This window comes from Cricetulus griseus, chromosome 4, assembly GCF_003668045.3.
Source record: "Cricetulus griseus strain 17A/GY chromosome 4, alternate assembly CriGri-PICRH-1.0, whole genome shotgun sequence".
NCBI lineage: Eukaryota > Metazoa > Chordata > Mammalia > Rodentia > Cricetidae > Cricetulus > Cricetulus griseus.
In genome coordinates this window covers 221,281,171-221,294,218 of record NC_048597.1, presented here as the reverse complement: position 1 = coordinate 221,294,218, position 13,048 = coordinate 221,281,171, and the positions used below count along the sequence as shown (strand labels likewise).

The window sequence follows — 13,048 nt, the reverse complement described above, 5'->3', positions numbered from 1 at the left end:
GAGCCCAAGGCACCTCAGGATGGTACAATTAGCTGCCTGCTTGACATACCAAGTTGTTTTGCATCAGCCTTACCTTTGACGAGGTGGCAACCTGCCTGGCAGTCACAACTACTCCCTCATCAAACAGGAAGCCCACTGGGCCCTGCCCATGTCCTCCCTCCCATTGCCTCTGGCCTAGCTGGATGGCCTGCCTGTGTTTCTGCCATTTTGTTAGCTGTCTCCACAGTTGTAGAAGAAGAAAACCCAATCCCATTATTCCTTTGTTTAAACCACTCCACTGACTTCCCAACCCATCTGAACTAAGATGCAATGACATCACCAGCCATCACTGGGTGCCAGGACCTGCTCTCCTCTTGGCCCCACTCTGCTCTCCCTCACCCTCCATGGCCATCTTCCAGGATTCACAGAAGCCAGTCCTGTGGCCTCCTCGTTGTTCAACTCCCCTCCTTAGAAAAGCCATCTGCAACAGCGCCATGCTTCCCTCTCCCATTAGCCCACTTCATTTCTTCACAGCACCTAACACCGGTCAGTTTCCGTGCCTGTGGCCTTTTCTGACTTTTCCCACTACCCTTGTTCATTTAGGCACTAACAGTCAGTCTTGGATACACAGCCAGGCATCTAGAAAAACCAACCCTTTCTACATCTGCTAGACAATTTCTATTAAAAACACTAAAAATACTGTTCATGTTCCAATCTCTTAAAATTAGCAAAGATATCTTTTTCAAGAATACCCAGTACCCTGGAGGCAGAGAAGGCCAACCTGGTCTACACTGTGAGTTCCAGGATAGCCAGGGCTACACAGAGAAACCCTGTCTGGAAAAAAGATAGGATATGTACACACACATGGATAGTACCTTTCACTGTGGAGAATAAAAAACAACTCTCGTCTTGGAAGTTCTGAACCATCTAGAAGGATAAAGCAGATGTGTAAGTGTATGAGACCTGCCTGTCCTCCTTAACCAGCCATAAATGGTTCAATCTGTAGTTAACGGACTACAACATAAGCTTCCTTACACAATTACAGGACTCAGGTAACTCATGGCGGCAGATAAAGATGGTAAAGTCTACACCTGACACTGACTTCAAGACTGTGCTGTCTCCCTACTTTACCTCTGTTCGTGAACATAGCTTGAGCAGGGGCAGGTTGTACTTGTAATATCACATGTTTTTAAAAGACTGCTCTTCCAATCATGTGTAAAAGGAGAACATATCTAAGGCCTCACCTCACAGGAAAGACTAACACTAACCTTAGAGCCCCAGAAAGTATACGAGTTCAAATAGGTCAGGGAAGCTCAATCTGCTAAAATGCTGTAATTCCTGGTTATAAACTTACACATTTTGATCCCACCTCTTTAAAAATTGACTGTCAATACTCGCAAAAGAAGTCAGCAGGATTTCTTACAGTTCCAACAATATATATGAGTGCCACTGTGACAGAAAGAGGGACTACTGCCTGCTTGATTTACCTGGTCACTAACAAGAATGTGGATACCAGTAGGGCCCTGTCTGTAAACCTGGTTAATTTGGTGGAAAGGAATATTAAACACCAAGGCAAGTTTTCGAGCAACTTCTGAGGCAACCATTTCTTCCAAGTAGATTGCATGATAAACTGGAAAAAAGAACAAGAGCACTTTAATAATAATGTTTGATCTGATCTATACAGTTCTCCTTTTCAAAATGACTAAGAAAACTCAGAAATAGGGACATGGTAATGTTTCCTTGTCCTCTTAATATTTCTACCCACAGCCGGAAGGTGGTGGTGCACACCTTAATCCCAGTGCTTGGGAGGCATAGGCAGGTGGACCTCTGAGTTTGAGACCAGCCTGGTCTATAAGAGCTAGTTCCAGGACAGCCTCCAAAGCCACAGAGAAGCCCTGTCTCAAAATCTCTACCCACTTATTTGAAGTAAAAAACATTATTTATGATCCTGTATAAACAATGTGACTATTTTTCTGCAACAAACAAAAAGAGCATGGGCTGGGCATTGTGGCACACTCCTTTAATTCCAGCGCTTGGGAGGCAGTGGAGCTGAGTTTGAGGCCAGCCTGGTCTACACAGAAGAAGAAGAAGAAGAAAAAAAAGCATTAGGGACCAGGGTAATGGAACTTAACAATGGACTGGGGCAGATGAAAAAGTATGTGCATGAGCTAAATTTGTCATGTTGCAGACACAATGGGAGGAGTCTGCTATATAAATTATGTCACAAGCAAGCTGAGTTTTTTTTTTAAAAAACAATGTGTTTCTAATAATACATAAAAAGAACCAGCTTGAACCAGTTTGAACCAGCAATTCTCCAACTGAAGATTTAAAATCTGTGTCACCTCCTAGATACACACCAAATCAAAAGAAATGGAGACAACGCCACATGAAAAGTAAGGAGACAGACAATGAAGTCTGTTTCTTCCTTAGGGAAAGTCTCAGTTCCTTTTGTCCATGACTTGAACTCAGCAGCACTTACATCTGGGTAAGTGTCACTTAAGGAGTACTGCTCAACCACTGGCTCAAGCCAGACATGGGAAGTCAGCTTCCCAATGAACAGCTGCATGAACAGGAAAATTCACTAATTACACACTCTGGATTAAAACTCAAAACTAAAGGTAACTCTGAAAGACTGCCAATCAAAGTTTGGGGACTAGTTCCTGCCCGCTGGGTCTTTCAATAAGGTGGAAGCAACTTTGTTTATGGGAACAGGGACAAAGATATTTTTTTAAAGATTTATTTACTTATTATGTATACGGTATTCTTCCTGCATATATGCCTGCAGGCCAGAAGGTAGCAGATCTCATTACAAATGGTTGTGAGCCACCATGTTGTTGCTGGGAACTGAACCCAGGACCTCTAGAAGACCAGCCAATGCTCTTAACCTCTGAGCCATCTCTCCAGCCCAGAACAAAGCTATTGTTCTGTGCAGAAAAGCCCTGGTGGTTGAAGTTTTACTCCCTGGTCTAGTTCACTAAAATGTGAATGGTCAAGGATAAAGGGGGCCCGGTGCCCAGCTATGCCCTCACCCCACACTCATCTCCGAGGACACACGTCCCACAACACTACACTATTGGAGAAATGGGAATGATGTATATGATGCAGTGATACAGAGGGCTCCTTTAACAATTTGTGTCCTCCATCTTAAAAGTCACAGCTCATGCCTGGGGTGAAAGGACATATCTGGGTCTACACTGGGGGAAGACTGCTACATAGACTCACCTTTGCCCATGCCTGATGAGCCCCCTCCCTGCATCTAGTCAGTGAAATGGGGGAAGAGAGAAAAGCCTTCTTTCCCCAGCAAGCTGGCAATGGCACATTCATTCAGAAAGGTCTCAAACTGTTCAAATTATTGTATTGCTTCCTGGGTATTTCAGGCATAAACCCATATAAAAAGATCTACAGCATGCATAGCTGAGAAGTAAGAAACGTTTCCCAAGGACTTGGCCCTACAGCTGCTGCTGTCAACCCTGTGGCAGCAGCTCCACACCCCTGCAGCAGCTTTTGCCCGCCCATCTTAGGAAGGACGGAGGGAGCCCGAGGCCCCCAGTACCCACCGCAGGGCGTCCCACTGCCACTCTCTCCTCCGCTGCCTGCAGCTTGGGGCTGCCCTTGCAGCACAGTGCTATTCGGCTGCTCCTGACAGACATAGATGGTTAAGCGGGGCCTAACCGACCTGTAATCAGAAGATGCCATCAATGAGACTGTGCGCACAAGAGGCCTCAGCACATGTACAGTCAACAACTACAGGAATCTAAGGTCTATTTTTCCTTATGAGAACTTTACAGTGTTATTATGCAAAATAATTTTCTAATTAAAGATATAAAAACCACACACCTCACACCAACTACCACAGGTCCAGACTCTAAACCATTGAGATGGTCTGTCAGATGCTGGTAAATTTAAGTTTCAAGATTGATTAAGCAATTTGAAATCAGTAAGGCTAGAGTTTACTGAACTCTCACCACACAAGTCTAGAGACAGTAATGGCAGGCAGTAGGTCTCAAAGCCAGCACAGTCACAGTTCTAAGCATTCTAATTGACAGTTACAAGTTCACATTTAATAACTGCTTAACAATAATCATGACCTTGAAAACCATAGATTCTGTAGAGCTCACCTAAATTAGAAGTTTTGTTTTCTTGGCAACAAACCCAGTCGTCTTCAAGAAATCAGTCCTGCCCATGTGCATTGCTACCAGTCTTAGTCTACCTCTGCCCTCATCAGTGCCTGCCCTGAAGGTGTACACAAAACAGTCTTCTCGTGAGCACGATGCTGCCGGTACTCGGTGGCGCACACAGGCACACGCCAACCTAGCGTGGAAACACATTCTGCCCACCAAATCCCCCAGAGCAGAGAAAGGTCCATTCTCATTTCTCGCAGAACAGTCTATAGTATTTTACCTTGACGTCAGGGAATTATAGAGCCGAATTCCATCGGCTGCACCACAAATCTGAACTAAATCCTCCTTTGTCAGCTTTAATAAGTCGGCACCTGGAAAAGAGCAGAGATCCTCCAGTAAGCAGGGGATGGACACAGCAAGTGCTTCACGGGGCTGTCTTCACATGGCTCTGTGCTAAGCAGCAGCGGTGTCCTAAATTACACATGCTCATGATAACACAGGCACACACATCTGTCCCTTAAAGCAACAATGTGCTATGTTACCAAGTCCCCAAAGGCCTGTGTGCTCACAATACAAGACCCCCATACTGCCTTTCTTCCCTTGTTGCTGGGCTGTGGCTAACAATGTTTCTGACCCAACCCTGAAACACCACCCCCAGACCTGCCACCTTTCTCCTAAAAAAAAAAAAAAAAAAAAAAAAAAACCCAACATAAAATGGAATTGTAGCATCTGGGGAACTTGTCCAAATCCACCAGTGAGTGGGAAGCAAAGTGGAGACCAGGTCTCATTCCACCAGTCAAGTTAAGACTGTTAGAGCTCCATCCCCACGGCCAGTTCTAACAAGAAAGCAAGCACAGTAGAGAATCACTCTGTTACTTAAGTACTTGGCCTTAAAAGCAACAAAAAGGCCAGTGTGTGTAAGGGAGAAGTGGATACAAGACTGAACAAGCACCGGGCAACAGCTAAGTTGGAGTGGCCATAGGAAGTCCTTCATGTACTCCATACCTTTTATTACGTTCAGATATGTCCATAAAATCTTGTTTTTAACTCTTTTAGTACCAGTCAAGACCCATACTTCCAGAATGAAGGTATGACTTCCTATAATATCCCATATGTAACAAGATAAGGGGCTATCTTTATGTTGCATAGGCTCAAAATGGTGAGCCTGACAGAGTCCTAGCTTGTAAAAAGAACAAAGATCTGAGAAACCTAACACCCATGATGTGAGCCACTGTAAAGTCACTCTTGGAACGAAATAGCATAGAAGGAGGTTCTCTCATCTACTGGGGTCATCATACACAACTCTGAAGCAGGGCTCCTGGTTGTGACAACTGTAACCCAGGAAGAGAAAGGGACAGATGGTGTATCACAGCTTTCTGACACGTGACTGACAGTAAGAGACCTCACTGTCCTCTCCATTCTCTAAGTGCTGTGGTTCAGGTGATGTGCCAAAGGGCAGCTCTGCATGAACCAAAGGAAGCCCCCAGGTTAAGGAGGAAGTAGAATGCCAAGCCCCATGACCACTGCACATGGGGAAAAAAATCTTACAGCTCCACACAACACACATGGCTCTGCATACCACACAGGCTCCAGCTGCCAGAGGGTTTTCTATGGGCTGTGCTTTTTACCCACTTGTCCCCTCATCTTGAATTCTGTGACTTGTAGCTTTTCACACATTAAAGGCTTTATTTCATCATGTAAATATGTGGACCACAGCTAGCAAATTACTTCCATGTGGTGTTTTAATGTCAGGGTCCAAGAGCTACATGAGGAGTAATTAACTACCCAATGCACAAACAATACAATAAACAGCACAACAGAAACCCCACTGTTTCCTTCAGCTGGGTTTACACACACATATGTCTGCCCTCATCAAACTGTTTCAGTGGGCCCCATGCACACTCAAAGGAGTGCTTGCTGCTGCATCTCTATGGCCCAGCATTTCTCAGGACACATTAGCAAATGGGCTTCGGGGAAAGGTACAAGGGCATGCACATTTTGAAGACTGCCCCTGCCTCTTGCATGCTTTCCAAACAACCACACTACCTGGGGCAGTGCTGTTTGACACCTGAAGTCCCACCAGAGCGCTCCCTTAGTTTTCCTGTGCAGAAGAGCAGGCTGTCTATGACAGCCACACTTGAGCAAAGCCACACAAATGAGATCCCGCTCTATGTGAAAAGGCTAAACCCATAGAACACACAGGGCAGCCTAATGGGACCTGAGAACATAAGGCCAAGGAAGAAAAGGCTAAATTCAAAGGGCCATATTGTGTAGAGTTTCATTTGTTTAACATTCTCAGAGTGACCAAATCATAGGCAGGACAGCTCAATGTGTGTGGGAAAGGTATGTGTGTGGATAGGGCAAAGAATAGTCTTAGAACGGGGCAGCAGGACAGAGAGAGCCCCCGGGTAGAGACACCCTACGTCTCTATCTTCTCTGCAGTGGTGGCTGCAGAGGCCTACTCTCAGCACAGACTGATACACCCATGGCAGTGTTGGCTTCTGGCTGCAATACTACAGTTTTGTGAGACACTGAGTCAATGTGCGCTGGGTCATCTACTTCATTTTACATGGAGTAAACTATTGCTAATGTGTCCTGAGAAATGCTGGGCCATAGAGATGCAGCAGCAAGCACTCCTTTGAGTGCGCACGGGGCCCACTGAAACAGTTTGATGAGGGCAGACATATGTGTGTGTAAATTGTCATTACAATTTACCATGAAGTAAAATATTATCTCAAAGGAAGTACTTTTGGGGCTGGAGAGATGGCTCAGCAGCCAGTTAAGAGCACCTGCTGCTCTTGTAGAAGACCGGGCTCTAACACCCATGGTGGGGAACTCAAAACCACTAACGCCAGCTTCTGGGGCTGATACTCCTGGCTTCTGTGGACACCTGCACTCACATGCATATACAGACACGGGCACCCACATAATTTTAAAGTAATAAAATAAATAGAATGAACATATCCCATAGAACTAAATACACCTGCAATGAGTGGACTAGAGCAATGTTAATTTCCTTGTTTGGAAGGAATTCAACAGGGAGTCACAACTGAGGAAAACTGGGAGATAAATTCTTAATTAATAAAAACACAAAAACATACAAATAAAATACTCTCATGCATGCACATATACATACATACCTGAAAAATTAGAGAACAGTCTTGTGTAGGAGGAGAACCTGTTTTTGAGCAGCCACTGCTGTGTTTCCTGGGTTGTAGCTGAAGGCTGGATTTGCTATTAATGAGGGGGAAAAAAAAATGACCATAGATCAAACCATTTAAGCTTAAAAACAAAAACCAAAACAAATGAAAACAAAACCCAAGTCACTGGCATGTCATGAAGGATGTTTAAAAGCAAAAGTCAAAGGGCCTTAAAATCTGAAGTCAGAACACAGCTGAGGAGTGAGCAACCCACACAACAAGGTTAGAATCTTTAGAATATAGGACACCTTAACAGTATTTAACACTTTTAGGGAAAGATACTTACTTCCCCAGATGCCTGTGCAACTCCATCTCCCTGGTGATTTGGGGATGAAGAATTGCTGGAGAAAGGAAAAGGATCAATTTTAAACTTTTTTTTTTTAAGTCAAGAAATTAAAGGTTCCTGCACAGGTAATTTGAAATGGGACAACACTGTGGAAACAGCTGTGTAAGCTTGCAACAAGAATGCAGCACATAGGGACAGCACAGAGGCTGTGATAAAGACGTAACAGCACCACCATGTGTGAGCTAGTCCCTCTGTGAAAAGTGTCTTTGTATGGGTGCCAGGAAAATGGGGATGGTATGCATTCATTTTAGTTTGGAAAACGTGAAATTAAATAACACAGACAGCTAAAAATAACTATAAAACACTAATAAAATAGGCTATAAGAAACAGTGATCCTAACTAAATATACAAATCTTCCCCTTTAATTACTATATCCACCCACGAGAAATGAGGAAATGAAACAAACTGGTGCCACCATCCTTGTGAGTCTTAAGGTATAAGGAAAACTGCAATAACTTCAGAGGACAGGCACCTTCTCCATCCCTGAGCAGGGCTCCTTGCTCAGCACCAGCTCTCCACTGCCTAGACCTTACATTATTCTCCATTCAGCAGAACTTGAGCCCCTTCCAACAGGAATTTGTCTGGTCATCTAAATATCTCAGCACCTGGAGCCATGCTGGGAACACAGTGTGCTCTCAGGAAACTAAGGCATACAACTCAAAGCTCATCTCTAAGATCACAGTCGTTTGGTAATATACGGAGAGGAAACACACGAGACTACTTGTATGCTACACATCGGCTCTCCGGTCCCCCTGGTCCATGATAATTTTTCTATTTGTTTTGTTGTTGTTTGTTTTTGTTTTAACAGGGCTTCTTGGTGTAGTCCTAGCTATCCTAGAATTTACTCTGTATACCCGAGATCTGCCTGCCTCTGCCTCCTGAGTGCTGGGATTAAAGGTGTGAACCACCACACCTGGCATGACGACAGAACCATTACAAGAGAACAAGCTCCTGGCCAGTTTTTCCATCTCCACAGAGAAAAAGGATTTTGTAGTTTTTCTTACCAGACCCTGTGTACAAGACTAGACTATATAAAGAGAACTTTCCCCTGCCATCTCAAGCTTTTATAATTTTTCTGTCTCACAAGAAACTTCCTAAAAGCAGGACCTTCTGAACTTCTGTCCTCAGCAAGGCTGCAAGAGCTGAAGGTTTACAGAGGCCTCAAGCCTATGCAGCTCCCTGGACTCTCAGCTACAAAAGCCAGATAACACTTTTAACAAAATCCAGAGAGCCTGATTTGAAAGTCACCACAGTCATAAGGAAATCAAAGGTCTTTCCTTTAATCTTAAATACTCAACTAAAACCACACTAGCTGAGAGGGTAGGACACAGTACAGAAAAAAACAAAAACCCACCTATGTCAGGTGGTAAACTTAAAGCCCACTGTACTTTGTAACTAATGCGATCTTAACACATTCATATCAGGGTCTCACATCAACCACTTACCCCACCATCCTAACTGGGCACCCAGTTAGCGCATTCTTAAATCTCTCAAAGACAACACCTTGGCTCTATCTTGAAAACTCCTCTCACCTTTTTTTCAGACAGGGTCTTGTTATGTAACCCCCAAACTGGCCTCCATCTTCCTGTTTCAGTCTCTGGATAAAGCGCCCCCTCCACCCCTTTCTGCAGTTACCACTCTGTTGTGAAAGTGACACACAGGACAAGGTGCACAAGGACTGTTAGGGGAAGACTCATATGGCCTGGTATAGGCTCCTTCCCATCACCTGACAGACAGACACACACAAATGAGGCTGCATGGATAGGGACTTGCAGGAGCAACAGTTAGGTGCAAGCACATGGCCACACAGACCAGATACCTGTCTGGGACACTGCAGGTGCTCTGCTGTGAGGAGGTGAAGGTAGGCGCTGGGGAAGGGCTGTTATTCACATAGGCTGTGGGGGTGTCGGGCCACGGAGAACACTAAGGATAGAAACAGAGATGAGTTAACAACTTGCTTCTTAAATGTGTGGGAGAAGCACTTGTGTCATTGGGAATCTAGCTGACCCAATGCAAACTTACAAAGCACAAGATACCTGGTGTCTATCAGACATGTGCCAAATTCACCCTGAGCAACAAAAGACATTGGGCTTATAACCTGAGTGATGATAGCAGCAAAATTTATAGACATTTTGAATATATTTGCTTTCTAAAAGTCTACACACACACACACACACACACACACACACACACACACACACACACACACACACACACACACACACTCACTCTTCCAGCATCTTCTGTCAGGTGCTCCAACAGACAGATCTCAAGGTTTAAAAACAGCAGACAAGAAGGGATTCACAAGCAACATCTGACACTACACAGTGATCTGGGTGTGGCAGGTCCTGTTTATTGCTCATATGCCTGCCAGGGAGCAGCCTCATCAGTACTCACTTGTTCCCTTGATATAAGACTTACTGAACAGGCTAGCAGGCAAGCACACCAACTGTTTGTGTACACGGCAGGTATGTGTGTGTTTTCTGAAAGGGATATGGTGAACTGAGTCTCTCTCAACCTTAGGCAAAATTTTGACAAGAGACAGAGCAAAGATACAGAAACCCACTATTACAGTTAGCCAACTAAATATGCCAGGGTCCAGAGCATGCTGAGCAGGCCACAGTGGTCAAGAGAAACCTTCCCTTCTGAGTTTCACAGATGTCCACCTAACACCTGGTGTTCTTTCTACAACTATTCTATGGAGGTTGTCAGTTTCAAGGGTTCCCCTTTATAATCAGCCAGCTCCCATTTGAGAAATGACAGGCATGACATCCAACCTCAGGGCCAAGCAAATGACACTAAAATAGCCGCTTCTGAAGTATGCAATTCTAATGACCGAAAGAGTTTTTCTCTAAGTAATGTGGCTTTTAGTTTTTTGCTCTATTTACTAGAGGGACCTATTTTTACCTGGCAGATACTAAATCACCTATAAAGATCACTTGTATATTTGTGGAAGATTCAAAAGGAATGATATTGGCAATTCAATTCTTGAATGATACTGGCAAATGCTAAACAAAATTTCTCATGCCTATTTTTAAAAAGTCTAAGCTGGACACAGTGGGCGGGGGGAGGGGGGGAGCGCCTCACACAGCACACATCTATAATCTAAGCACCTGGGGATGTTCCAGGTCAGCTTAGTATCAAAAAATAAGGAAAAAAAGAATCTAAAGAGTATTTCTGTTCTCTTTATTCAAGATGCATTTACAAAGAAATTCAATTTTGATATTTATTAACTGTTCTTCAAAATTTGTATAACTGACTGCCAGGTGGTAGTGTTGCATATCTTTAATCCCGGCACTTCAGAGGCAGGGGCAGAGGCAGGCTGATCTGAGTTCCAGGCCAGCCTGGTCTATAGAATGAGATCCAGGACAGCCACAGCTACACAGAGAAACCTGTGTAAAGAAACCCAAAACAAACAAGAAACTGTACTGTTTTAATAAATTGGCCCTAATGAGTTTTTCTTTTTAAATTACAGTACATACGTACGTATGTATGTATGTATGTATGTATGTATGTATGTATGTATGTATGTCTGTGTGTCTGTGTGTCTGTGTGTATGCATGCACACCTACCATGTATGTATGTATGTATGCATGTATGTATGTATGTATGTCTGTGTGTCTGTGTGTCTGTGTGTCTGTGTGTATGCATGCACACCTACCATGGCACATATGTGGAGGTCAGAGGACACTCTGAGGAGTTTGTCCTCTCCTTCCCCCACTTGAGTCTTGAAGGTCAAACTCAGGTTGCTGGGCTTGCAGCAGACACACCAATTTTAATTTCTTACCCAAGCTTAATCTATAGTCATAAGAGATTTTAAAAATGAAGTTTCAAGCTAGGCATGGTAGCACATGTCTATAACCAGGCTCAGTAGGTAGAGGCAAGGAGATCAAAAGCCAACATCAGCTACATGAGACCCTAACTCAAAAACAAAATTAAAAGCAACAAAACTCTTTCTGCCCCATTTACAAAAATCTATTGTATCCAGGAGTGGTGGCTCATGCCTGCACCCCAGAATTAAGGAGGCTGAGTAAGGAAGATGGCCCTGAGTTCAAGGCCAGCCTGGGCTACAGAGTAAAACTCAAAAACCCAGAAACTATTTGTAAAGAGCTGGGAATACTGGGCTGGAGAGATGGCCCAGTGGTTAAGAGAACTTTTTTTTCCAGGACTTATATTTGGTTCCTAGCAGCCACATGGCAGCTCACAACTGTCTGGAATTCCAGTTCCAGTGGATCCAACACCCTCTTCTGACCTCCTGGGCACTGCACACATGTGGTACACAGACATGTATGGAGGCAAATGCTCACACACATTTAAGGTTATCATGAGAAGACTTCCAGGCATAAGGGTATAATCACATTAAGGTAATATTTAAAAGGAACAGAATACAAAGGCAAGACTAAGGGAGAAGATGGGAGTAAAACTCAGCACTAGACAAAAAAAATTAAAATGTCTGGGATATTTGGATCCTACAGCCTACTTCCTCCAGATCAATAATTAATAATAGCCTGCATGTATGCCTGCAGACCAGAAGAGAGCACCAGATCTCTTTATAAATGGTTGTGAGCCACCATGTGGTTGCTGGGAATTAAACTCAGAACCTCTGGAAGAGCAGCCAGTGGTCTTAACCTCTGAGTCATCTCTCCAGCCCAATAGTTTTTAATTTTAATAGTTTTGATTTTGTTTTTCGAGACAGGATTTCTCTGTGTAGCCCTGATTGTCCTCGAACTCACAGAGATAAGTTTTAATAGTTAATTTAAGACTTTAAATACAAATATTCATCATGCCATGAAATACTTCCTTTGCAATTTCAAATTTACAAGGAAACTTTTGGATGCCAGTTTGAAAATAATCAAGGGAAAAATTATCTTGTGTTAAGATCACTAACATGAAGCACAGAGCTTGAACTGTGAGGCCTCTCCAGGCAGAGGCCACCTTTGTCTTAGCAGCTACCATACACAGCAGACAGGGAAAGAAAAGAAGCCCCAGGATTCCTCACTCTGACCCCTCAAAAAGGGAAAATCACTGCAGCCCCTGTTGCAAGACTAGCACCTTTCACAGGAGAAACTGGCCTGACCGTCAGCTCTAGCAGTGACCTCACTACACATGACATTCCTCATGAAAATACTGTTGTTTTAAGAAGAGCCTTTTGTGTCTTATTACGTATCACTTTTCCCTCAGTTCACACGGTGTGAAGTGCCCATGCCTATAACAGTACATCTAACCAAGGGAGCATGGACTGTCACGCCACTACATGCAAGAGCACCCTGCTACACCACCCTTCTCCTAAGAAACACACACACCTCTAAATAACTCTTAATATTCAATATAACACCTCCCCAAACTTATCTTGGTAATTACTGCTAGCTCTATGAGAAAATAAGAGCCATCCCCAAACTTCA

At 43.8% G+C, this 13,048-nt stretch overlaps 1 protein-coding gene across 4 annotated transcripts in view; it reads right to left on the bottom strand.

Moving 5' to 3' along the window:
- Positions 1-13,048, bottom strand: part of Ubp1 (upstream binding protein 1) — a 47,730-nt gene that overhangs the window by 2,711 nt on the left and 31,971 nt on the right. For 2 of the 4 annotated variants that reach the window (XM_027415287.2, XM_027415288.2), the window contains 7 exons: positions 9,466-9,569; positions 7,587-7,641; positions 7,241-7,334; positions 4,381-4,471; positions 3,537-3,655; positions 1,467-1,609; positions 855-906 (listed from right to left, as the gene is read on the bottom strand). In XM_027415287.2, coding sequence (XP_027271088.1) covers positions 855-906; positions 1,467-1,609; positions 3,537-3,655; positions 4,381-4,471; positions 7,241-7,334; positions 7,587-7,641; positions 9,466-9,569 — 658 coding nt within the window. Of the gene's footprint in view, positions 1-854; positions 907-1,466; positions 1,610-3,536; positions 3,656-4,097; positions 4,291-4,380; positions 4,472-7,240; positions 7,335-7,586; positions 7,642-9,465; positions 9,570-13,048 lie in introns of those variants that run through there. The other 2 variants (XM_027415289.2, XM_027415291.2) reach the window with 2 other exon arrangements.